The 27756-nt window shown below is 37.0% G+C and overlaps 1 protein-coding gene across 15 annotated transcripts in view; it reads left to right on the top strand.

Annotated features, from left to right (window-relative positions):
* The window catches only part of SYNE1 (spectrin repeat containing nuclear envelope protein 1), a 275903-nt gene that overhangs the window by 19392 nt on the left and 228755 nt on the right, over positions 1 to 27756 (top strand). For 9 of the 15 annotated variants that reach the window (XR_014944012.1, XR_014944011.1, XM_085541499.1 and 6 more), the window contains exon 1: positions 24889 to 25418. The exons of 4 other annotated variants lie outside the window; for them this stretch is intronic. Coding sequence is in view for 9 of the 11 variants with exons in the window: in XM_085541499.1 (XP_085397625.1) it covers positions 25340 to 25418 (79 nt within the window). In the remaining 2 variants the exon portion in view is untranslated. Of the gene's footprint in view, positions 1 to 24879; positions 25419 to 27756 lie in introns of those variants that run through there. 2 more of the 15 variants (XM_032443851.2, XM_032443843.2) reach the window with 1 other exon arrangement.

The following is a 27756-nucleotide window of genomic DNA, read 5'->3' as shown; positions in this document are numbered from 1 at the left end:
AAAAGTTAACTGTGCCTTCAGGAAGGAAAATTTCTTGAAGTTTGGCTTAAAAATTGCAAATTGCTCATTCAACTATATGTATAGGAATCACACTGTGAGTTAATGGCATATTTTCTTCTTCCGGTCTTCTGTATCATTTCATGTTAGTAACTGAATATTTGTAAGTTTTAGAAGTTTCAGTGCTTCTCTGTCTTTCAGTATACTTATTCTTGGCATAGTTAAAACAGCAAGCCTCTTACAATCAGCCACGGGCCCGAGAAAACAATGATTATTCTCTGACTGCCAGTAGATTTTTGCTTTGAATGAGTTTAGATCTGGAATCTATGCCATTTCTCTTGCAGACTTCAATGATGTAGTAGAGTAACACAATAACTGTAGTTAAGGAGCTCAGGTTCTTTACACAGGCTTATGCTGAAGCTTAAAAGTATAAATCTGAACTACAGTAAAGTCGAAGGTAATGCAGAAGAAAGAGATAAACAAATTTACACAAAAATAATAATTGAACTTTATTGTAGAAAAGGAAAAGATTGAGTTGATTGAACAAAATTCTGAACAATTAACTATTTCATGTTGCCAAATTAGGAAGACAAAAGTAAAGAAACTGAAGCTGAATGGAAAATTAAATGACTATTAAAAGGAATTAAAAACAACAGAAAATATATATAATGCTTTCTCTGCTTCTACCAGAAATATGAACTTGTTGTTAGAAGTTGCATAAAAAGCTATGAATAATGTTATCAAGACAACTGAACTAAAACACTGTAAGATAGCCAGGAGGGAAAGAAGAAATTAAACAAAAGCAAAAGAAACCTAAATAGCTTTTTATCAACCAGAAGTTCTAAAAGGGGGGGGGAAAAAAAGGGAGGGGAGGAGGGGAAGAAGTTTATATATTGAGAACAGCAAGAGTATTGCTTTGGTGGGGGGGGGGGGGGGGGGGGGGGGAAGGAAATGGAGAGAGAAGCTATTTTACATTATGATACATAAAAATTACTGTGGTGAGAGTTTTGTGTTATCAGCTATGAATTGTTTCAATCTCAGTCAGGATCTAATGAATTTGCCATAAATTTTAGTTCATTATTGTAGTTTATTGTGGAGGCATTATACTGTAGCTGCTAGTAAAGGACTTTTCTGCATTCCTCTGAGTACTTATCCTGTAAGAAACTATTTCTAGATTTAAGAATTATTTATTTTTTTTTGTCACAGAGTTCTGTTTGAAAACCCTCACACTCCAAAAAAAAAACCCAAAACCCAAAACAAAACAAAAAACAACAAAAACAAACAAACAAAAAAAAACACCAGGTACTCTTCATCTGAATTGTTAAACTTTAGTTCTGAACACAATCAAGATGTAGCATTACTTGATTGTTCCCAGGCAGGATTTGACCATTTGTGAATTACCAGGTGATGGGTGGATGCTGAGTTGTGAGTCTCAGATCTCTCATAGTTATTGATTTGGTACCCAAATAATTTGGAATCCTGAGTTTAGCTTCATACTAGTAAATTGTTACCTTTTTAATTTTTATTTCTTTTACTAAAGAATTATTTCTTTGCACTTCTTTACATATTCATAACTTACAGTTTCTTTACATATTTGGCTAATAAATGACTCTGTTATTTTAATATTGTCAAGATTTTACAATTTTTCACTTTTTCTGCTGAACAAGTAGGATGAATGAGAAAGTTTTTTAATAGGTTATGTTTATGTACGATCATGTCTGTGATGTTGGCTCAGTTTTATTGTTAGGTGTTGTCATCTAGATTTGTATTCTGGCATAAAAAGATTTTACTTACGTTGAGCTCTAAAGATACAACTTAATAGCTTGTAACTGAAAGTCATATGTTCTATTTACATGACCTCTTTCATTCTGTCTCAGTCCAGTGCTATATGATTTTGTTCATCTGCTCTCCAGGAATCTTTTTTCCTCAGTGACTGAACAGAATCTGTGGATGATTGCCAGCAATGTTGGGCATAAGCTGCTTAGGCAGATTTACTCATTTAAAGCTGTGCTTTATTTGGAGGAAAATTGTCTCCTTTCTCATGCCCGCAAAAATAAAAAGAATAAATGAACAAAAAATAAAACCCCAACAAACCAAAATCCGCTCTTCAGAATGAAATTAACTAAAATAGTGGTAAGACTGAGATAAACCTACCTAGTAAATAAAGAAAAAAAGTTTACTATGGCAAATGAATCCCAAGCTAAAGATTTTCAGTTCACATTTACAACCCCTTTGTGTACTGACTGTGCTTTGCTGTTCAACAATTAAGACAAAATCAGATTAAGTTGTTGGCCAGTGACATAAAACATAATCTAATAACCTAATTTCTCTAGTTTCCCTTTTTCCTCCCATTTTAGCATTGAAATTAAGAGAATATATAAACCTATACTCTTTCCCATAACTGAGACTCAAATACAGATTGAAAATACTTCAGTGTACTATTGGCATCTTACTGATATGTCAAAAATATGTGGGGTGTGCAGATGATGTGTCATCCTTGAGGAACAGCTTAAATATTTTGATGAAGGCTCTGGCAGACTTTTTGGAGAAGCTATCACAAAGGTGCACCATATGATTAAGACCTAACCTGAAGAAATTAATAACTGTGTAATTATGAGAGCTGTGATCAGCTTGCCCCAATCACCTGCAAAATTTTAGATTTAATTCCTGCTTACTTAATCAAGTACATAATCAATCTAATTGGCAAAGCCTGAACACAGCAAGTGCAGAAGTGCTGTGATATACACAGCACAGTGTTTGCAGTATAAATTAAGCACTAAAACTCATTTAATCATCTTTTTAGTCCTTTACGTGAATTAGAGTTCCACTGGCAAAAACAGCAATATATTCAGAGCAACTTTGCAGCATTTTATTGCAATTATGTGACCATCATTAGCAGTTTTTAAGGCATTTATATTTAAAACATCCCAGCTTGGAAGAATAAATCACTTTTTCTTACATTTATGGATTCTCCATAACAGTAAAGACCTACATAAGAGGCAGTAAAGACCTGCATAAGAGTAGGTCAAATACTCGAATTGTAGACAGAAGATAAGCACTGTAACCACAGGGAAAAAACAGAGGTTCCAAAAGAACCTGGAAACTCTCCTGCTGAGCACAAGTCTCCCCATTCCTCAGCAACAGATAAATCTGAAGACAGGGCCCCTCATGATGCCTCATGGTTGCAGAGCTGAATTGGTTGGCTCCTTGTGCTGACACTCGGCCTTGGGTCTCTCTGGAGATTTTTCGCTGGGAGTTTAGTCTGCAGGGAATCTCTTAAACTTCTATGGATGAGTGTTATGTGGGCCACCCAGCTATGATGCAGAAAGGGGTTTCCATACTCTTCTTTAACCATTGTATAATAATTGTTCCTGATATGCTAAACACAATTCTGTATTATTCCTGCATTTCTATCACATAGAAATATGCAGTGAAATTGTTTTTTTAAAAAAAACCCAACAAACTCCACCTCCCCTCCTCCTGCAGAAACCCCAAACAATGTGAAATGGCACCCCTTAAAGAGCCTCTTGATTTGTAAACACTCAGCTGTGGCAAATGCTCTCCTACTTCAACAACAGTACTTACTGAGGTCATAGCTGTCCTTTCCAGTCTGTGCAGTACTCCACCCATGTGTTGTTTTCTCGGAGAGCTGAAATCATGACAAAAAGTTCAGAAGGAAACAATCCCTGTGTTGAATTTTGCTTGGCTTTTTGTTTGTTTTCTTGAAAGGGAGTTTTTCAGATGCTGGTTATTTTTAGTGCTTGTAAAACTGAAAGACAGTGAATACTAGACAGAGCCAGGAAAGCTCTGAGCAAATATAGTATTGGTAAAAACTTGGGGCCATACAGTAACTCAGTTACCTTGACCCTGAGCAGGACCATTTCTGCATATTGGCTTTTAAAATTTTGCAGAGCAAAGAATAAGAGGAAACAAATGTGTGCATTTAGCCTCTGGGTCCAATGACAGTGGTAAAATTGTCATGTACAATATTTCTATTCAAATCTATTCTTTCAAACTTCAAATGCTGGTCAGCATTAGTATTGACTAGATTGCAAAGTTTTATTTTTGAGAGCACTGAGAAGTATTTTGATCAAGTGCTTTATGATATTTATGATATCAATCACTCACTTAAGAACTGTAGATGAATAAAGAAGTTTTCACTTAATCTAAACTGAGCTTATAACCATATTTGCAAATAGTATGTAAGCACACCAAGAAAAAGATCCTTTCTTTCAAGATTTTTGTAAAACTCGTTAATGGCATAGATTGAACTTTGGTGCTTTAGGGAAGGATACCTTCAAAAGAAGGATTTCAAAACAGTCTTGACTGCTTGATGCTGAGGGGTAGGTCACCATTTGAGAGTGTGAGCATCATGAAAACAAAACAAGAGAAATACTATATGGAAGATGACACAACAGTCATTAAAGGTGCAGGAGCAATGTTTATAAAGGAGCTATTTGTAGAAGAAATTGTTTACATTTGAAATGACTTAAGAAAAGAAAAAGTATCAATCGGGAAAGTGTTGTTGTTGAAGGTGTTTCTGAAGAAGATACAGTTTTAGTAGTTGCATGCCAAGTCAGTTAGGACAACAGAATGCAGAAACAAAATGCAAAGATGAAAGTGGTGTCAGACAGGTGAAAGAAAGCCTGAACAGATTATTGATCCTAGAGGAAAGAAGAGACTCCTTGATATTTTAAGATGGTGTACAGAAAAAGGAGCTACTCCAGGATATGAATTAATAATTGTATTAGCCAGGAGATTTTTCTTCTCTGAGAAAGCTGGTTTAGGGCATGATGAACTGAAATACTATCTTCATTTTTATTGTTAATGCAACTAGGATGCTGTAGAGCTTCAAAGATTTATTTGTTGTGATTTTTGTTGTTTTGTTTTGTTTTCCCCAAGTATTTTTAGGTCTCTTTGAAAGCTCTGGAAATCCTGAAGGTACAGAATGATTGTATACTTCATTGCCAATTTTGTATTATTGTTGCCCTTTCTGCCTCTGTAGTGATTTGTGCATATCAGTGTAGCTTGTTTTATTGTAATAGATGCATTTTTGAACTGAATTTCTTTGCCACAATTCCTCAGGCAGCTTGAAGATGTCTGTGCACAGTAGGCAAGTATGTATAGGAAGACGTGCTTACTCTAGAATATTTTCATTACATTTGTTTCTCATGTATCTAGTGAGAACACTAATGCACCTTGTATATCCAGTGTGTTCAAAGAATGTAAAAATATCTTCTGCCCCCCCTGTAAGTTATACATTACTGGAAAATAATGCCTGGTGCCTATGTGAATGGAACTCCTGGTTGAGGCCTCTCCCAGTGAAAACTTCTGAAGTTCTGCTACTGATTTTTCACAACTGCCTCATCTAGCCCATGTGAGAATGTAGGAAATGCTTTTTAAAGGCACCTCTGAGGTCTCTGAAAGTTTTCTATGGGGCAGAGTGAGTGGGTGCTTTGGCAGCTGCTGTAAAAGGTGGAGCTGGGGGCATTCTGTGGGAGAGCCCTGGAGCCCAAACCAAGTCACATCTTGCTGAGTAGTTGCTTAATCTCAGAATCAATTAAATAGGATCCCACATAATATCCAAAGAAAGTTAATTATAAGTAGAACCTAAGAGTAAAAGGTTAGGCCCCTAATCTGATAAGCAATATTCCTTACTGTGAATTAGTTATGAATAGTAGTGTTTCTGCATATTTAAGTTGAAAAAAAAAAAAAAAAAAAAGTTCTGAATTGCTATCTAATACAAAATGTGTGAAGAACATGTTGTCTGTCAGTAATTTATGGACCCAGTTCTGTGCTTTGCTACTTGCACAGTACAGATCTTTGGATACTAGTTTACAGCTTGTTATTGAGACATTCATTTATGTTTCCCTATATTTGCTTTAAAATGCAGTCAATACAGAGTGTGGTTCATTCTGGAAAATTTGAAAAGTGGGTTATTTCGTCTAGCAAGAAAACTACTGCTAATTCATCCAAATCTTTATTTAAAATTATCTGCTTGTATTTACGTATTTTTAACTCCTATCAGTAGGTTTTGAAGGGAAAGCTTCTTTCAGACACAGCAGTATTTTAGTTTGAAATTTTCTCTTGTGCTTCATCAGCACAGTCTGGGGGCCCATTTTATTTTTCTACCTCAGCATCGTGAAAATGCTTACTGGACAGATACTTTCAGATACTTAATAACTTCAAGTTAGCCAAACAACACAGCTTGAGTAAACCAATGTAGAGAGGTGTGTAGTAAGTAATGCCTTTTGGCATTACTCCAATTCTGTGGAGACCACGACAGAGCACAACAGCACTATTTGACAGAGCAAATTCTCAGCTACAAAACACTATTTTTCAACGGAGTCACCACCATTAGTTATGCTTTTTTGCTAGCACTGAACAAAAGCCTACATGCTGTGCTTGTGAACATCTGCACCAGTGGAGGTGACCCACTGTTGCTGTCACTACTCTTGAAGTGTGCCACCCACTGCCTCACTGTGCTCATATCCACTGTTTGGTCTCCGTCAGTGTTCAGCAAGCACTGCTGAATGCCAATGGATTACATTTTTATTATATTTTTTTCATATAGAGCAATCCAGTGACACAGCTTTGCTCCACATCCACTTCCATGTCATATACCATTTTGACAGACTGTCCCTCTGCTGCCATCTGTCACACAAAAACAAAATATGAAGGAATACTGATGGGAAGGTTCAGCCCCTACTCCATACCACTAATGTCCACTTCAGATGTCATGGACTAACAAAGTAAAATAAGAGGCATTACTTTAGGAACAACTCTCATATTTTTATTAGGCAAAAAAAGAATGCAAATAATTATGTTTCATAACAAAAGAGAACATTCTAGCTGAAAATGTTAATTCATCTATGTCTATTTACAGAATGAGGATGTTTACAACATGCAGGTTCATAGACACACTCACAACCAACATCCCTATATGAATGTAATACATAGAAGGTTGGATAATAATGATTATTGTAATTGTAAAATCTGTATCAAGCAGGTCTTCTAACAAGGCTGGTTGAGTAATTGTTAATGTTTAAAAAAGTAGTGATGGGGTAGACAGCAGATAAAGACAGTTAAGATTTTTACACTTGATTTTGATAAGGTGTATGGGAAATTGGTAATAACAGCCTGAACTTCTGATTAATCAGCTGAAGCAAATGTCAGGTCAGCTGTGGGAGCACAGGTGAGAGTAATTTAGCTGTGCTCCCAAAAGGGGTGGAGCTTCACTCCACCTCCTTTAGACCTCATTTAAGGGCTGATCACCACTAAGGCAGCATCTCTTGGAGACTGCTCCTTGGTGGAGACTGCCTCAGCTGTTCCCAGAAGACTGAAGGCTTCCATATGGGTGAGTTTTCCTGTAAATAACCTTTTGGATATTTACCACTATCATCCTTTCATTATTGTCACAATACAGAAGGGTAGTAAGAATTAAATACAGATGAAGATATCATGAGGCTGAGGAGATCCTGGAAAATTTCTGAGGTTCAGAAGCCACATTGGGAATAAGAAAATGGGAGTAGGTACAACAGAGTAGAGTCTTGCAGAAAATGTGGGTCAAGATAGAGAAACATCAGGTGAAGTTGATGGGAACAGGGACCAGATCAAGGTCAGTAGAAACAATCAGGAAAAAAAATAATAAACTGAAGAGTAGAATTTCAGCCAAGTGGCAAATTGAACATCTAGAAACAGCTAGTGGGATGACTGAGCTGACATTTCAGGAAGCCCTCTACTCAGGCTTGCAGCCCAAGCAATGGCTTTTGAAGGCTTATCTAGGCTTTCAGTCCTTGTTTGTTGGTATAACTTGATTTCTGAGGTAGTCTGACAAATGCAGAATAAGAACCATGGCACATTTATGTTTCACTTTTTGTTCTATGTGTGGAAAACTACATATTCAAAAAAAGTTAAGATGGCATTTTTTTCTCCAATGTTGGCATTTCATCTGTGAAGTATTGCTATTAGTATTGAAATGATCACTGAAATTGTTATATTGTTCCCAAATTAGCATATACCTGTGCATATTTTTTTTATATTCATGTATGCTCGCATGAACATGAGTGTATAAGTTAAAGGAGATTACCCAGCAGCACTGACAGAGATGCTGTCATATTTTATTATTCCTACCCAAAATGTTATTTGCTGAGGGGGATGAAGAACAACTGTAATCAAATACTTTATTTTATAGTGATGCTTGCATTTCTGTTAATTGTACCTTTTTTTTTTTTCAATGAAGCAAGATCTAAAGGTTATTTAACCTAGCTGTAATACCTAAAGCCTGTAATACACCTTGCTGTTTATATTTTAAATATTATAAATATAACTAGAATCTGTAGAGCTAAGTATTTGAACCTCCAAGCCAGTGACCTGATTTGCAGAAATGAAGATCACCTCCAAACTCATTTGATATCTCTGAGATACTTGTGCTTCTCTAACGATAAAAAAAATTAACTTGAAAATGTTTCAACATGCATTCCATGCTGGTTAGTTTTGAATATCCTTCAATTATATTGATTTTTCAGAAAAGCTCAGCCTTTTTGACCTTAATAGAATGTGACAGCACATTAGAATTCTGTTTGCTTTTACACTGAAAATTACTATAGTCCTTGATTTTAAATTTCCTACTTCTCTGTGAAAACATAAGCAGCTTTATTTGCCATAGCAATTGTCTATCATTGTTTGTTCTTTTTGCTGTTTTTTGTATGAGCACACGCCCAAAATCTGTGGATGCTGTCCAGCTTTGCTAGAACTTTACACAAAATGGATTCCCTTCCCTCCCCCTCCCCCCACAATCAATTGTTCACGTTTCCAAGTGTATCTCTTCTGAATAGTTATCTGTTTACACACTTTTAAGCTGTGAAGCTTTACTATTTTCTGGCCCAACCAGATATCAGAAATATCCAGCAGCTTAGAATTTTATTTTTAAGAAATGCATAAAGTTAAATACAGTAGCTTTTCCCTTCCTTAGTTCTGATTCATCTAAGAAGAACTCTGAATGGTTTAAATTTATAGCAAAATCTCATCTTAATATTTTTAATTATCCAGATAAATATATTTTATTCCTTCTAGTCCTATTGCTAGTAATGTGGAAGTAGAGGCTGACCTCCCCCTCACCATTCTCTCTCTTCGGATACCTGTAGAGAGTGATAAGATCATCCCTGAGCCTCCTCTTCTCCAGACTAAACAATCTCAGATCCCTCAGCTGCTTCTCATAAGACTTGTGCTCTGGACCCCCCACCATCTTCATTACCTTTCTTTGGATATGCTCCAGGCAGGACCTCAGTGTCTTTCTTGTAGTGAGGGGCCCCAAACTTAACACAGTAATTGAGGTGAGGTCTCACCAGTGCCCTATACAGAGGGTTGGTTACTTCCTTGTTCCTGATGGCAACAGTATTTTTGATACAAGATAGGATTCCATTGGTCTTTTTGGCTACTTGAATATGCTACTGGCTCATGTTCAACTGTGTTTCAGCCAGCACCCCAGATCTGTTTCTTCCACACATTCTATCCATTCTGCCCAAGCCTGTAGAGATGCCTGAAGTTGTGTGGCCAAAGTGGAAGATTCAGCACTTGGTCTTGTTGAACTTCATCCCATTGGCCTCAGCCCAGCTATCCAGCCTGTTCAGATTTTTCTTCCTGCCAACTTAGCGTCATCTACAAATTTACTGAGGTTGCAATCACTGCCCTCATCCAGGTCGTCAATGAAGAGATTGGACAGAACAGGCCCCAGTAATGACCCCTGGGGAATGTTAACCATCCCTCAAATTATATACATGTTTAATTAGAACTAGAAATGTTTTTTGTGTGTGTATACACTCTGCCAACCTAGATATTCTGAACTGAAGCCAATTATAAAAGAACTGCAGTAATGTGTTGTCCTAGAAATAACTGGAGCTTTTGCATATGGGGTTATCATGATGTTTGAACCAGTCAGTAATGCCTGTCCAGACCTGAACTCTGGGTAGATCTCAGTGGATCATTCAAAAGAAATTACAGAATGAAACTCTTTTTTACCTCTATCCATGCAGTTCTCCTTACACAGCTCCCATGCATATTTTTATTCCTGATGCCAAGTTTAGGATGAGGAAAGAATAATGTGATGTTGTCTGTTTGAATTTTGATTTTGCATTCCTTGAAGAGCACTTCCTTGCAAATCTGCCTGTGTAGGAAAACTAACTTGATTAATCTGAAAGCACATATGTTCCCTTAATCATGGCTGCCACGGAATCATAATCTTTGTTAAATGTGTTCAAGAGAAAATAGCCATCCACACTTAATACAAGCATGTGAATCCATACATAATACTATATTTTAATTTATTAGTAGTGAGCTATTTAAAACACACTTGCATTTATACTTACTTTATTAGGTTTAGTGAACATAAATCTGTGGTACATAATTTTGGTAGATGCCTCTCTTTCTGAGATGTGGATATAGTGAAAAAGTCTTGAATTTGGTTACTTCTCTCTTCTATCTGTGCTGTTTCCTAAATCAAAGGGTGATAATTTGTTTAAAAATAGAATTAGTCTGCCATGTAACCAGGTCATGGACCTAAAAGTTCCCTTGAAGAGTATTTTTTTTTTTTTTTTCTCAATAATAATTAACTGTGTGCCTTTAGAACTTCCCATGGAGTTCAATTATAGCCAAGTAAGTTGGGGATAAGGGATCCAGTAATGCAACACTGTTTCACTGATTTCAATTGACATAATGTAGCCATAACCTGGAAGAACCAGCCTTTTGCTTTTAGGGCATGTTACAGTTTTAAAGATCTCTCATACTGTAATTTATGCACCCTTATTTGTTTACCCCAATTTAAATTTTCAGGGGGGATGGAAAGATGGGTATGCCTATTACTTAAGATGCAATAGGTAGGGACAGAGAAGCAAAAAGGGCTTCACTGGAATGAGTTGTACGTACAGTTTCAGAGGTTTTTCATGTTTTGCCAGTATTTTTTTGGCTAATCAATTCAAAATGAATGGGAAATTCCCCACAAGGTGATGTTGACAGTGCATATTGTAGGCAGGGCAAGTGAGTGCTTTAAATAGATAAAAAAGTGAGGAATCCTGAGCTGTGAAGGTGCCAGAAATTATGCTGCATTAGGCTTGACACTCATAACATTTAATTGTTATTGAATTCAGTTATTAGTTGAACACTAAGGTATAGCATTACATCATATTCTGTTCTTTATGGTTAAAGAGTGAGGTTTAAAAAATAAGTATATGGATCCAGAAGATAAAGATCAGCTTAAACATAGTTAAGGAAATCCGCAGTAATAGAGAGTAGGTTCTGATGTATAATATCTATCATTTTGTAATGTTAATACTATCACTAATCTGGTTATGGTGCATATTTTGCAGAAAAGGACTTCAAAAACTTTTTTCATTCATTTTGCTACTAATGTGGGCTTTCCTGTGGGAGCTTTCATTTTAACTGATTCTTAGATGGAGAGGTTCCATTATGTTTTCTTCTTGGGGCCATTATATTCTTCTAACTTCAAAATGTGTAAATGAGGATGATGTGATCACTCTGGTCTGGAAATGAGATATTTTCTCTGTTGCAGATCTCACTCAGCTGATGCTTCTAGTCAAATCTTTTGAATGATTACATGAATTATTTTTGTACTAATTGTGTTAGTATTTGAATAGCAGTAAGCTATGGAAGTACTGGTGCAGTTGCATTATACAGTGTTAAGGTTAAATTATCCTTCATCTGCTGAATTCACTGAAAGACCTACTTCTAACTTGTAACCTAGATGAGCAGTGCACTGCAGGCTACCTGTAGATGTTTCTCTTCAGAGTTGTTCGGGTTATTCTGTACTCTTCTGGTCAATTTGTGAAGTTTATCAGTGAGTTTGGGCTCACCAATGGAGAAATGAATTTTTCACAACATTTGAATAGTAAGTTCTCTATGATTTAAGACTCAGGCTTGTAGATATTGAAGTTAATAAATACTTTTTGGGTTGGATTAAGGACTTCGTAACTTCAGTGTTTTTCAAGAAGCATGACAACTTTGCCAAAATAATTAGAAATATTGTGGTATGCATCTATTAGTTCTAGAGGCATTGTTCACTATATGAAATTGTAACACGTAATCATTTCCATTTCTGTTTTTCTAGTTTTCAAGAATGAATTGATATCAGCAGTCAAGCATCCATGCCAAGGATGCAAAAGCTCAGTGAACTGAAAACACACTTGAAAAGTTTTTTGTAACTGAACACTTTGTGGTATTATGCAGCTCTGTGAAGTATTTGAGCTCTGTGTGCTGTGACAGGCATGCTTGGGCTTGTTTGTTGACCAGACTGAGTTTTTGGCATTCTACTTTGTCACAAACAAAAAATATTCCTTTTTCAGAACACTGGTCCAATTAAAAATCAAGAGGTACAGTCTTTAAATGCAAACACTTATCATAAAAAGATATTAACCAAACTAATGAGGGAAGAGTTTGTGTAACCATGGTGTGAAGTGCAGCCCTGGTGGGAAGGAATTCAGCTTTCATGATTCTTCTAATGCCTCCCCATGACCCCTTCAGCCACTTCCTACCTGTCCTGATGCTCAGTCCCAGGACCAGCTCTATTAACAAGCCTGGGCACAGTCTCCGTCCTCTGTTAGTTGTTGTCTCCAAGCTATGGCCCCTCAGGCATGGTGCTATGATGGAAGTCACCCTTCCATGAACATTTGGTCACTCAAAATTAATCAATTAATTAACTGAGCTGTGTACCTCGTCTGGAATACAGCCCCCCTTCAGGAGTCCTCTTTCACCAGTTAAAGTCTACTGAAGTAATTAAAAAGCAAGTGGCAAAAGGTCAGAGGCAGAAGTTGTTCAATCATGTAATATGTTTTATTATTAATGGGATTTTTTTAAATATGGTTGAATGCTGGTCAGTAACACTTAAATATGACAATAATGATTTATTTGTCTTGGTATGAATAATAAGAAATCACAGATTTATATTGTCTTTAGGAAAGCCATGAAATGAATTATCAGCAGATAATGCTAAATAATATGAATTAGCATAAACATTTTATTTTCTAATAGAATGTATTGGTATTCAAATATATATATTTATTAGTTCAAAATAGCTTAAGGCATTTACTTTCTCTCCAGTGGTCATGCACAAAGCAGAATCAGCAGATGACTTCCTAGGGCATCACAGACCCAGCTCATTTTGCTGAAACAAACAAGTTGTCTTCAATAGAGATGTTGGATAGGCCAAGTACCTGCTCTTATCATAAACAGTAGAAAACTGTACAAATAACATTTATTAAAAGATAAAGTGTAAGCACAGAAATCCTATCTATTTCTGTCATTCTTGTCACAATGCAAGTAAGTAGCAAATGTCATTCCTATGTTGTAAGGTGAAATTTAGTGCAAGTTTAACCAGTTGCTACTGCCTGCTGGAAAATCTCTCTCACTGCTGTAAATCTGATTCACTTAATGTACTCATGAGCCAGTAAGCACCACTAGTGTATCTTGGTTACAGTACATGACCATGCCATGCCAACTGAGGACTGGCTTTTTTACCTATATTTTTAATATTAGGCCATAAATCTGGGTAATTGATGGTAATTAATGAAACCCATCTCTTGTACTGTCTTGTTACCGTCACATTCTTCTGCAACAGCAATGTTCACAGTGCTCATGTAACAGGAATGCCCTTGGCATGTCTGAAGGAAAGGTAGCACTATGCTGGACAGGAACAAGCTCACCACTGTGCTCCTTCTTGTCAGTGCCAGAGCCCTGCAAGCCCAGGCTGGAGCTGTTGCTTCTCATTTGGAGTTAGGGTAGTGGTTACTGCTGTGGGAGCAGAAGGATCTGGCTCTTTGGAAGCAGCAGTTGCTACTCCCACTTAAAACAGTGTCCAAAATTCAGATTGCAGAAGTAGTTTTACTGTACTGCAACTTAACTACTGGGTGTTTTGCTTAACACCCCGGATCTGAGTCTGTTTTAAAAAATATAATTTAAAAATGCAATTTAAAACTAAAAACAAGCAAAAGACCAGGGGCAGTAAATTTTGGTGAACACTTCACTGGGTTCATCATCATAATAGTGATATTCTGATCTGCGGCATAACCTCCAGGTTTTGGTTCTAAGTATTCTGTTATATTTAGACCAATCAAACAAGTGCCCATATGATCCCTAAAGGGTCTGGGTAGAATTTGATTCCTAATTCTGAAATTCAGATACTTAGTGTCCATGAGTTCTCACAATACTTTCATTTTGCTATTTGGAGAATAAAATATAAATTTACTAGTTAGTAGCTAAAGTGAAAAAGAAACATTGGATTAGAAAGTTTAAATCTGTGTGACCTGATTTTTCATTTCCTTTCACACATTACAACAGGACATAGATTCCAAATCACATAAGCTCTGCTCACTGTGGTTCTTTTCATTCTCTCATTTGTTCTCCTGCAACCCCTGTGATGTCAGTGGAACTGCTCAGTGGGAAAGCACAGCCAAGCCAAGAAATCTTGAGATTTCTAGAAACTCCTGTCAGTCATATGCCAGGAAACGGGCATGATATAGGAAGTCATACATGTTAAAAACAGTGCATAAAACAAGTCTTGTACAAAAGAAGTAGAAAACGTGGATTGAATTAGTATTATTGTTAATAATCTTTTTATTACTTCAGTAACTGTTCAAAACAAGTGAAAGAAACCTTCCCTAGATACAGCCAAACAAACAAACAAAACCCACTGCTTTCTCAAGAATTTGTTTGACAGAAAATTTTATTCTGGTGTTTTAAACCAGAAAATTCTGTTATTTTCTGTTAATATGCACAGATTTTAGAAAAGTTTTATACTACTATCTGTTGTTTATTATTTAATTCTCCTGTCATTAGAAAGTAAATACTGTGATACCTTCTGTTTTAAATTACTTATACAACTTAGTGGATTTACTAGTATTTTTTATTTTGACCTTAATGAACATTTCTGGCTGTTTATTACATGACATTTGCTCTTCACAAGCATTGCATTTTTTTGTGTTTCAATAATAATAATTTTCATGTTAACTGGGAATAGTGAAGTACATTATAGAGTAGTAAAGACTAGGTTTTTTTTTTTTGTTTTTTTTTTTTTTTTGTTTGTGTTTGTTTGTTTTGTACTGAGCATGAAATAAATAAATACAGAGGACAACATATCCCAAACTCCTGGTCCTGTCAACTCAGATGAGGAGTCATTTAGGTGGTGTCCTTTGTCATTTCATATCCTTGCCTTTTCCTAATGAAAGCAGGCTTGTGGTGGCAAGGAGTTAGTGCAGCCAAGCTGTCATTACCAAGTGGGAAGAATACTTATATCTGGTGTATCCGAGCACTGTTCAATCTGCTTGATTAAACTTATCCAGTGACTTTTTGTAATGCTTCCAGGAAGACAAATAAATGGCATCCATTTAGTTAGAAGTGAGTTTGAACCTGTAACTTAGTGGAGATAGATGGCCCCTGGAATTTCTGGAAGGAAATTTTTCTTCTGCAATGAAGCTTCATACTCACTGCTCTTGTCTAGTCTACAGAAGATGCATGGAAATCCTCAAACATGTGGCTTTTACAATATTCTTTCCAAGTTCATGAAGTTACTTTCTCTGCATCTGTGGCTAACAAATGGCTTGGTGTGCCCATTAAAACATTAACTGGTGCTATTATGCCATTTGTTAATGCCATCTGAACCTATAATTAGATGCCTAGTCACTGACATTGACAGCAATCAGAGTATCCTCTCACAGCAGGCATATTATAAACATATTTGAAACAATCAAACCATGCTAACATTGATTTAGTTCATTTCAGGATTAGATCATTGGCTCAAGGAAACTTGTTTTCATATTACTCCAGCAGAAAAGGATGGATTCAGAACATAGAATATTTGTTAGGTGTTTTATTTCTGTAAAGAAAAGTGAAACAAATTTCATGCTACTCTGCCTGTTCCACAGAGGAGGTGGGCCAGGATATGCTGAAGTGTAGAGAATCAGGAAGTACTGTAACGTGCAGCATAACTGCTAAATAAAATAAGATACTTTTCAGTAAATTGTTAGATTTGTGGTGTTGTAGTATTTATTGTTAAACTCACACTTATTTATTTATTTATTTATTTTATTATGCAATGCATTCTATAGCTTCAGTGGAGCTGGGCTTTCCTTCACTGTGTTGCAGATATATCTGTGGACAGTCTGCAATCATTCACTTCTTGTATAAAACCTGCAGTGAAACCTAGAAGAATTTTCCTAGTTGAAAGTATAATAAACTGATTGGGTTTGTCAGGAAGCGATAACGCTGCTTAGTCATGTCATGGGTTCTGGGGAAATCTGAGTTATTGTCTTCATCTGTGGGCTTTTTATTTTTTTATGATGTTGCTGTTTCTTCTTTGTTGTTTTATTTATTAGTCAACCTGCACTGAATATGCTTATCATTTCTACTTTTTCATACCTTTTTAATATGTTTTTGGATATCCATAATGTGTGAAATCTTCATTGGGGAATATATTTTTGTGCTTATTTTTATGCAAAATAACATGTTTGCCAATATCAAGATGCAGCCGGTATAACTAGAATGGGGTTCCACCAGGAGAACAAAAAAGACAGGTCTTCCTGTGAGCAGTTGAGAACTTGAACACTGGGTGTTTTCAGATAAAACCTGTATGGCTCCTTATTATCATAGAGTTGTCATAGAATCATAGAATAGCTTGAGTGGAAGGGACCTCAAGGATCATCAAGTTCCAGCCCCCCTCCTGCAGGCAAGGCCACCAACCTCCACATTTAATGGTAGAGCAGGCTGCCCAGGGCCCCATCCAACCTGGACTTGAACTCCTCTCCAGGTGCTTCAAAGAGTTGAGTTGGTTAATTTAAGACTAAACTTATTACTAGTGTAAAAGGGAAAAGAGAAAGTAAGTTTTGTATAGGCATAAGGTTATACCTGGCAATGTAATTTTGTTTTGACTATGGAGTATTGCCCATTCTAAAGCATAGATGTCTGTAGCATGAGAAGATGCTGCCTATTTCCATGACTTTTTCAACTGTTAATCAGGGGTTTTTCCAAACTGCTGAGTACATACTCTCTAAATAAATCATAGTTTTTTTCTTTTTTTCCTTCTCAGGTTCCTTCTTTTAATGTAGCTTTAGTCTGTTCTGTGCCTGAAACAGAGAGCTAAATTTAAGTGTCACTGTTTGGTGTGAAACTGAGAACTGTTGTCTACAGTTTACGGGCTCGTCCTGCCCAGTTCTGTGGTTAGTGGAGGGAAGGGATTTCGCAAAATCCATGCCTCTAGGAAAGGAAAAGAGGGAACCTCAAAATAATTAAAAACAGCAGCAACGATCTGAGGAGAAACAAACTAATTTACTAAATATGGTTTCAAAATGCAAGATAACACACTATAATACAATATAATTAGAATTGAAGCTAATTAATCAAATATAATGAGAGAGAGACTGTCCAAACAGCTGAAGGCCTTACACTGATACTGAAGCGATTCACGCAGTCGGGATGGGCAGCAGTGAGGAGAGGTGAAGGAGAGGAGTGCCAAGACAAAAAAGCTCAATCAGGTGACCTTGCCAGGAGTTGTATCTCCTTTCTGACTGCAAAGTCCCCTGGGGAATGTAGTTCTTCTCCTCCAGGCAGAACTGGAGCATTAACACTTTAACTCCCAGTGCACTACATGATACGATGTGGAATACCAGTAACCAAAAATCATCAAACCATGGCAAGTGTTGAGCATGCAGAAAAGTTTTCTGGAGACTATTTGAAGCTGACATGCTAACAGATAATGATTTTTGCCTTGTGTTCCCTGAAGAGAAACATTTCATCTACTCTTTGTGGGAAGTGTTTATTTATGGTGATCCATCAAGGAGATAAAGCATGCTTAATTGAGAATGAAAGTGAATTGTTGGAGGGTCCAGGTGCTAACATTCAAAGGTGTGTAGTGAATTTGTATAAGCTTGTTATTTGGACAAATTTGTATACATTTTCCTAGGGTCAGCTAGAGTTCTGCATTCTGCCAGTTGTTTAATTTGAGTTCCTATATATTTTTTTTATGTATTGAGAGAAAAAAGTAAAGAACCAGACACTCTATAATTAAGACTCTTTGCATCATAAATACCTTTAGGTGGATAAAAAGAACATAATTTTATTTCCAATGGCTTGCGAAAGCACTGCTTGCAGCAAATTATAAATTTGTTTATATTTTTCACTGTTTGAAACTCTTTGTCACTGAGCTTCTTTACTGACTCATTTTATCCTTGTGTTATTGAACAATTAGACAGCCTTTCAGGCCTCAACAGCCTTTAGTTACCATAATAGAATTGTCTCCAAGAACAGATATTTCATTGAAATGAATCCTAACTTCAGAATAGGAGCCCCTTTTACATTTGGCTGGCTGAAATGCAACTGTAGGCAATTGTTTTCAGTTATGTATTTGGATGCTTAAGTTGAGAGACATGTTCAGAGAGCATGACAGTTGCTGAAGTTCAGAATGTAGTCCTGTGCAGCTTTTATGTAAGGAACTCACTGATGGTGAATGGACTTCATCAGACTATAGACTTTCCACAGAGTAAATGGATTCTATATTGTTGTAAACCTTTAGTGAAATATTATAATTTCCCTGAGTTTAGACATAAACAGCACTGAGAAATGTTGGTAGAAAGTCTTCCTTTCATTAACCCTTCTTGACTATAACTGATACCTGCTGTGTTCTTTAAATTCCTTTTCAACAACACCCAGAACAGTCTTTTCCACAACTTATCCAGTTATTGAGGTTAGACTGACAGATCTGTGGTTTTCTGGGTCTCCTCTGATGCCTTTTGTGTAGAAGGGTATAACACAGGCTTACTTTAAGTCAGCAGACACTTTCTCAGACTCCCATGACCTTTGGTGGTAGGAATTTTGCTCCATGCTGTACCTTTGACATAATAACTGAAGTTTCTGTGCCTTCTTAAATGAAGAAGAATTTCAAATATTCTTGCACAAATTCTTTCCAGCATGGGGTGATTACTGTTATGAACAGTCCTATTAGTGTCATATACTATTAGTAAATCTATTGAAAATCAGTCACAACTGCTACAGTAATTAGCCTTCCTGACATGTTTGGCTTCAGGGAAAAAAAACAAAAACAAAAACCAAACAAAAAAAAAACAACAAAAAACAACAACACTTTCTGTTGTTTTAGGAGCCCATTTAAGTGCCAAAAAGTGAGTAAGAGATGGAACTGGAGCCCATCCTCTCAGTTTTCCAACATATGTTACCTTAAATCTGATCTCATAGGTATTTTTGTATAAGTGCATGTTAAGTTTATATAATTGCATGTTAAATACCCTTTTTGATTGCAGAATCACTACTAAAAGCCTCGACAAACAAATATACTTGTGGACTTACTAGTGCAGATCTGGGTAGATTTCAACATTTTTGAAAACCTTCCCAAGTGATTAGATGAAGCTACTTGCCTTTAAGTGTTTTGTTAAATATTTCTTTAACATAATGCACATTTTGTTCCATCTGACTTTATAAAACCCTTTAGGGGAGAGGAATCGTTGACACACAAATGTTACTATACACAGTCTTTTCGTGTCAGTTGCTGCAGTGTAAACAATAACATGATGTTGGCTGCAGACCTGTGGTGAACTGAAAAAGTACAAAGATTTGTTTAGGTTATTTCTTGATAGTGGTCCTTGCAGTTGTCACTGCAGATGGTACAATTTATAGATTAGATAATGAGTTTTCATGACTTTATGCAAGTGTCTTTACATATATGTACATGTGCATGCGTTCATGTACACTTCTTGCACAAACCAATATGCCTATCTATTAGCATGGATGCACTGAAATTTGAGTGTATTTTTTTGTTAAGTAGAATAGTTATTAATGAACTTAAATGGATTTTAAGATTTCCAGCTGAGATTTATGCCTAGGGATGTGCTTTTGCTTCACCAGGGAAAGGTCATGCTTAATGAACCTTGTGGCTTTCTATGATGGAGTGATAGCATTGGTGGACAAGGGGAAGGCAACCAATGTAATTTACCTGGACTTAAGCGTGGTCTTTTTCATGGTCCCCCACCACATCCTTTTCTCCAAATTGGAGGGATGTGGATTTGATGGGTGGACCACTCGATGGTTAAGAAAATGGTTAAAAGGCCACAGACAGAGGGTGGTGATCAATGGTTGTGTGTTCAGGCAGAGGCCGGTAATGAACAATGTCCCCGGGGGTCTGTCTTGGGACCAGTGCTCTTGAGCAACTTTATGAATGACATCAACAATGGAATTGAGTGCAGCCTCAGCAACTTTGCTGATGACACCAAGCTGAGTGGTTGACACGGTGGAAGGAAGGGATACCATTCAGAGGGACCTCAAGAGACTTGAAAGGTGGGTCCAGGTGAACCTAATGAGGTTCAACACAGCAAAGTGCAAGGTTTTGCACTTGGGACAGAGGAATCCCAGACATATACACAGACTGGAAGGGAGTAATCCTTGAAAGCAGCCCTGCAGAGAAGAATCTGGGGGTCCTGATGGATGAGAAACTTAACATGAGCCAGCAGTGTGCTCTTGCATCTCAGAAAACAAATGGTATCCCAGGCTCCATCAGGAGAGGGGTGGCCAGCAGGGACAGGGAGGTTATTGTCTCACTTTACTCTGCTCTTGTGAGGCCTCATCTGGAGTACTGTGTCTAGGTATGGAGCCCCCAGTACTAGAAAGACAGAGAGCTTTTGGAGAGGGTCCAGAGGAGAGCCATGTAGATGATCAGGGGCTGGAGCACATCCCCTATGAAGATAGGCTGAGGGAGCTGGGCTTGTTCAGCCTGGAGAAAAGAAGACTGCAGGGTGACCTCATTGCAGCCTTTCAGAACCTGAAGGGAGCCTACAAAAAGGAGGGGAGTCAGTTCTTTGAAAGGGTGGATAACAGCAGGACAAGGTGAATGATTTTAAGTTGAAGAAGGGAAGATTTAGGTTGGATGTTAGCGGAAAGTTCTTTACTACGAGAGTGGTGAGGTGCTGGAACAGGCTGCATAGAGAAATTGTGGATGCCCTGTCCCTGGAGGTGTTCGAGGTCAGGCTGGATGGGGCCCTTGGCAGCCTGGTCTAGTAAATGTGGAGTTTGGTGGCCCTGCCTGTGGTGGGGGTTGGAGCTTCATGATCTTTGAGGTCCCTTCCAACCCAGGTCATTCTATGATTCTGTGGTTCTGTTTTGGATGATGTAGATTAAGAAAAATGAGTAAATGAATGGACAGATGTCAGGCTGACTGATCTGTTTTATTAGGCTCCTTTAATCTTGTATGTAAGTGCAGGGAAAGCTAGGCTTGTGTGAACACTTGTTTCTCTGTCACCCATGTCCGCATGTCAGACTGGTGAATAAGCAGACACTTTCAGAAAGCAATGAAGTCATTAAAGGCATCTCAAATTTTGAATATTCTAATTTAAGCCAATATCTTTCTTCAGAATGTTACTTTAAAAATAAATTAAATGTCGTAATTGTTTTCTAATATATGTTCTTTCCATTTCTGGATGTATTCAGACAAGTACAGATATTATGAAAGTAAGTAATGTATTTACATCTACATGAAGCTTAAGGGACCAGTTCACGATGATAAGAGCAGCAGTAACACAACAATACAGTAAAAAATACACTAAATGTAAAATACACATAGAATCAATTATTAGTTCTGAGAATATTTTGCTTCTACGTGCAGAGAACAAAATGCAGCCCATCCAGGAAAATATGAAACACAGCAATTTACTTATGTCAGCCATTCAAAATGCAAAACAAGAGTAGATGCAGTGCACAAGACTAGGCACGGGAAAGAAATATCAAGTCACAGAGATGACATTCTGTGCATATCTTTCAATCCACTGCAAATACCATGCTGTGCTCCACCAGGCTTCAAAAGATCAAGAATATATTTATACACCATTCTCTTTTCATTTTCCTCCAAACACCTGATCTGAAAAGTAGAGCAATGGTGTGGGTCTTGATGTACGTTTGAGGAACGTTTGAGATGTGTCAGAATGTGGCCATAAGAGGGCATGACCTTAGAATTAAGGACTGAATGTCTCCCAAATCCCAGATTATGACTGTGACAGTTTAAGTGCTGCACTGAGGTGAAGCCAGCAGCCCGAATTAAATCACACAATCACTGGTGTAGCTCACACTTTTGGGCATTCGGGTTTCAAATATTTAAAACCCCTTCAACACTGCACAGCAATTAATCAGTGACCCTAAATTTATCATCCAAGCTTGTATGAACCATAAATTGGATTGCTTTGTGTATCATTCTTACTGTTGGCTGGATAGACAACTTATTTATTTATTTATTTATTTTTGTCTCAAAAATACTAGGAATAAATGAAAAATGCGTAAAATCAAAAGTATATGTTGTAAAGACATTTCAGAATGGCAGAAAATTCTCATCAACATGCAAATTACTGTCCAGCAGTATGCTGTACAGCAGGCAGGCTTCCTGTGAGGCTGCTTCTCCATGCTTCAGTTTCCTATGACTACTTCAACAGTATGTGTGGAATGCTTTCACTACATCAAATGGCTTAAAACCCTTTTCCTCTGAACCACCTCTGAACCATATTTGAGCAGTCTTCAGACTGAGCAATGATTTATGCCAGTGTGAACCCCAGAGAGCAGATCCCCACCATTTTCCCTAGTGAGGTTTTAGCCACGATGGATGACTACTTGCATTTCAACACTTGTGCATGGATTTTCTTTATGCAGAAACTGATGGGGAGCATACCATTGCTGAATGATGGGGCAGATGAAGTGTGCACCTACATCTCAGAGCTTGAAAATTTAGATAACATATCTGTTAATGGTTCTATCTCACTGTATCTATTGTATCTGATAAAGCATGTTCAGTAGGGGCTTATATCCCAAGTCACATTTTGACAAGCCTTGTATTACCCTTCAAAATATAAAAAATAGCAAAGTTCTAATTTCACTAAGTATTTTAAAATATACTTCCATTCTTTGTATTGCTATTGCTGAGCTTTGATTCTAACTGCATTGCAGTGGTTGCCAAGTGTTTGCCAAAATCAATTTTCCACTCTTTTACTTCATTTCCATTACACATAGTAACTTTTTTTTTTTTCTTCTTGAAGTACATAATGTTATAGTTAAATTTAGCTATATATTAGCTTTAGAGCTATCACTAAAAGCATTTGTTTATTTTAAAGCAAAATTTTCCTCCCATAAAATCTATTAACTGTAGACTTAACTGAAAAGTACTGAATCTTCCTGCATCATCTGTGCATTAATCCTAAATGTAGATGCTGATTAAGTATACTTAGTTTAAAATACTGATTATTGATCCTTTTTGTGAGCTGTCTCTTCTTATTACTGCTTCAACTCTGCAAGATTTTATGCAGCTGTCTTAAGACTGTCTGTAACGAGGATGGATATTGCCATCTGACGTTTCTTACTGAAAGCTTTAGAGAATTTGTGTCAAACTGCTGACCAAACCAACTTTCCCAGTAGGGTGCTTGCTGTTTGTGGCTCTCTGCACTGTGCGTGTTCTCAAGCAACATCTTGAAGCATTGCAGGTGGTTTGGCACATTCCTTTACACTTCAGAGTTGTTTTAACAGTATTCCTAAACACTTCGTATATGTGGGAAACAATAAGACAGGAGGCTGTGTGGTGTTTTGTGAACAGAACAAGCAAATGAAAGAAAAAAGAAAAAGAAAAAAAAAAAAAGAAAAAGGATCATTTATGCTAATAATGAGAAGCTCTGAGCAACTTGAATTTCATTAAAGGTAGAAGTAAAATCTTTGCAATGCTAGGTCACCAAGAATCAGAAAAGATGCTTTTGTTACCTGTGTGTGAACTTACCCCTATCACGTCTTGCTCTGTGCAAGATTCCTTGTGTGACCTTGCAGAAACCCTCTCTATACAGCTTCATGCAGCATCTGCCTTCCCACCAGCCAGTTCCTATGCACCTGAAGCCAGGCGTATGTGATGTGCAGTCTGCTGTTGCATACCATGCAGATACAGTATGTGCGGCTTTACAAATGGGGTAGGGGTTTGGCTGCTTGGGAGGGCTGTCTCTAGAAGAAGTAAACTCTCACCTTACAGATTCTGTTACTTTCTGTCTCTTCTTGTATGACCATTATATCATACACATTACAATCTGCGTGCATGTTGAATATTTCACCAGCCCAAAGATGACTGTTTTTATCATTCAAAATAATTTTAAAAAAATTAAATGTATCCAATTGTGTTCATCTAATTGACATAGAATGCAGTTTATTGGTGATGCATTAGCAGAGAAATGGTTTATAAGAATATGAAGCAATTTCCAGACAATTAAAGAAAAACAATCAGTTTTTTTTTTCTTGCAACTTATTTTTCTGATCAGTTATGGCATTTCTTGTATACAGAAATTTGAATTCAGCCTCTATAGTGACTCATTCACTATAGTGACTCACTAAAAGTGTGCCTTTTGTTCTTATTTCAATGTAATATATGGTGTGTTGGCCCCTGACTGGGAGCAACATATGAATCTCTGCATGCGCCGTTTCATAACTGTCTTTGTTTTACCAGAGCAAAATAGACACTGTTCAGATGATCTGATACTTGACTTAATGTCTTAATGAAATGGCATGTAGAGTGTGTTTTCAGAAACTGCAAAATGTTGTGCACTGACCTAGATAAAAGCCAACAATTCTGTGCATCATTACTTGTTACATCCTTCTTATACAATAGCTCAAATATATTATTAAAAGCTAAGTGGCCTAAATATCTGTTTGGATTCATTGCTTGCTATTTCTTCCAGTTCAGTGTTTCAGTTGAAAAGCTGAAGGACACCCATGTCTGAACAGAGTATGTGATGAGGAGCCCAAGTGGTTACTATAAAAAGCAGCCTTGCAAGATAAGGGCTATGTCATTCAGCCATTTTTGTGCTTACTGAGTAGTGTCTTATTACAAAAGCATCACTGAGAAGACTGCATTACCTTCTGCAGCCAGACATCTTGCTATGTTCGGATACCAGCCGTGTTGTAGGGTTGTCCCAGTGCCTGAATGAATTAATTATTCAGGCTCTTGACATCAGAGATTTCTGTGCACAGATTGGCTGCTGCTGGGATAATAAAAATCTTTCTTCAGGAAAACAGTGGAGAAGGATGATGGCAGTGAGACTGGTAGAGTTGCTGCAAACACAGCTGGCTTTGTCTGGCTGCTGCATCTCTGCAAAAATACATAAAGATGATTTTACAGTCTGGCTGCATGTGCATCCTCCGATGGGAACAGGTGGATGTTGTTGCATAAGAGGCCTTCATTTTGAGTGAGAAAAAATTGTTCTTGAAAAACTACTTCTGTCTGTATTCCGGAAAACACTGCGCCCTATACCAGGCAGCAGCAGCAGCACTTATGGCTCATTACAAAGGTGCCAGTGGCAGAAATGTTACATCGTTGCATCTGCTTCCTGGGTCCTTTCAGCATTGGCAAGGTAAGTGGGATAAAGAGGAGGGTGCAGTGTGTGTGGGGAAAGCATAGCATAATGTATTACATATGCATCTTCGGTTACGTTAGTAATAAGCAGTGCTTCTGTGAAGAATTTACGTCAGTTCAGTGAAAATAGCACATTTGCCTCAGGGAGATCTTTAGAAAGCATATTTGTCACTGAATTTGTAAAATCAATCCACTGCTTCTATTATGTTCAGATGCAAGTCATTTTAATTGGTAAAGCCTATTCCTTTCAAACCTATACAGAGTAATCGCTAAAGAAAGAAAACAATTATCAATAGTTGCTGTAGAAAACATAACAAATGCATTATTTATATGTGTTCCCTTAAAACAGATTATTTGTCAGTGCTGTTTCTGCTGTGTCTGTCTGAAATTATGTCTGTCTATTGCTGCTAATTATTTGGAGGCTGGAATTTGGTTCTCTGATTTCCAGTTGTTGTCATAAGATGACTTGTACAGTAAGGAACATCCAGTACCACTACAATTTAGGGGACCAGTAGCAAAGATAGGTTTCACTCATTTCTGTGTTCAGAGTTCAACTTCCTTTGGAACTGCTTTTTTCTTATATGCCATTGTCGGAGTTTCTGGAGCATTTTCAGCAGCAAGACTGTGAAAGAAGACAGGACTGGACCGATTCTGTTCACTCTTTCTGTTGGCCCTCATACTTATACTCACACAGAGTCCCATTTGAGCATGCAAGGAATTCCACTAAAATGAATTGGGCTACTATGGACATAATTGTTTGCCAGGTCAGAAATGCTACTTACTGTATGTCATAAGACAAATGTCATCTTTATGCATATAAACCATCCTATGAGAAATCTGTTTTCCATAATGTTGAAACTCAGGAATATTTAACAGGATATTGCATCTTGTATCTAAAGTTATAAAAGCTGTGATTCCAAATCAGGGTAGATACTTTCACGTGTAACGTAAAGAAGCCCCCTGCCTGCTGGTACTGAATGAAGCACAGTGCAGTATTCTCAGTGATCTCTTTTTTCTTTATTTTATTTTATTTTATTTTATTTAAATTTAATTTAATTTAATTTAATTTATTTATTTATTTTTATAACTTGCCTGTAAGTGCAACAAGTAGATTTTTGGTAATTTGATGAGTATTTCAAAAATGATGTAGGTCAACCTACACATTGAAATGTGTAAAAAAATGTGAAATGACAGCAAAATTATTTTCTTAGATGTGAAGTATACTAATCTAGCAATACATGCTAGAAATGTGCCTTCCCTCTGGTATTTCTTATCTGTAAGATATTGTCTCTGTGTAAACAAAATATAAATTCTCCAAATCATAATGCACAAAAATGTTTCTGAAGCTTGAAATAATCAGGGAGGAATTATTGTCCCACTTAAAATAACATTTTGGGTGATTAATTTTGTGCAGTGATTTGTATCTTTCTGCATTCTCACTATGGAGCAGCATTACATTAATGTATATCAAGGAGCTTAGTAGTCATAGTATGTGAAATTTACTGGTTATCTACTGCAGAGCTTATATGGAGATTAAAGAATATTCCCTTTTAATTTTACATATGTGAAAGAGATCCAATCACTATTCAGTGCTACATAAGTCCATAGGAAAGGCAGGTACCAAAATTAGATTTTCCATCTATAGACCTTTGGATATGTGTGTGTTAAATGAGAGTAAACATTTTACTGGACTTCTGTTTATTTTGACTTTCTGTAGAGGAATGAAGGTACTTATTGAGAACAGAGAGTGACAATTTTTTTGTTGTTTTTGTTTTGGTTGTATTTTTTCTTTGAAATAGATATTTCCTTTTGTTTTCAAAATATGCAGATTCCACTGCTGTAAGATTACTCCATGTGTCAAAGCCTGTTCCCCCCAAGGAAGGGAAAGCACTGCATGGATTGGTTATGGCACTGAAATTCTCTTCCCTCAGCATCCATGATCTAAGCTGCAGAAACTAGTAAAGCACATTTGGGAGCTATTTTTGCTATGCAGCTTGTAACAGTCCCTGATGGACTATCTGAGAATGGGTAGAACTCAGTATAAATTGGACAAATGCTGCAAAATCAGGACAGAAGGAGGTAGTAAGAAACAGGTTACAAATTATCTGAACTAGCTATTGGCAGGATCTCCCAGAGGATAAATAAGGTTGATAACACAAATTTGCATTTCAAATTCAACACTGTAAACTTTTGCAATTATATATTCTAAAAGTATTTTTCCTAGGTCTGTAGTTGATTTTCTAAGCAAAAGCAACTTGACTACCAGAGATGTGGTTCTAACTGGAGAGTTTAATAGAAGTTGTAGGTGCTTATACCTCGGGTAAATATTTATAATA

Source organism: Coturnix japonica, chromosome 3, assembly GCF_054131305.1.
Source record: "Coturnix japonica strain WE chromosome 3, WE-NBRP24, whole genome shotgun sequence".
Taxonomy (NCBI): domain Eukaryota; kingdom Metazoa; phylum Chordata; class Aves; order Galliformes; family Phasianidae; genus Coturnix; species Coturnix japonica.
The sequence above is the reverse complement of the archived record's forward strand: the minus strand, read 5'-3'. Positions and strand labels throughout refer to the sequence as shown.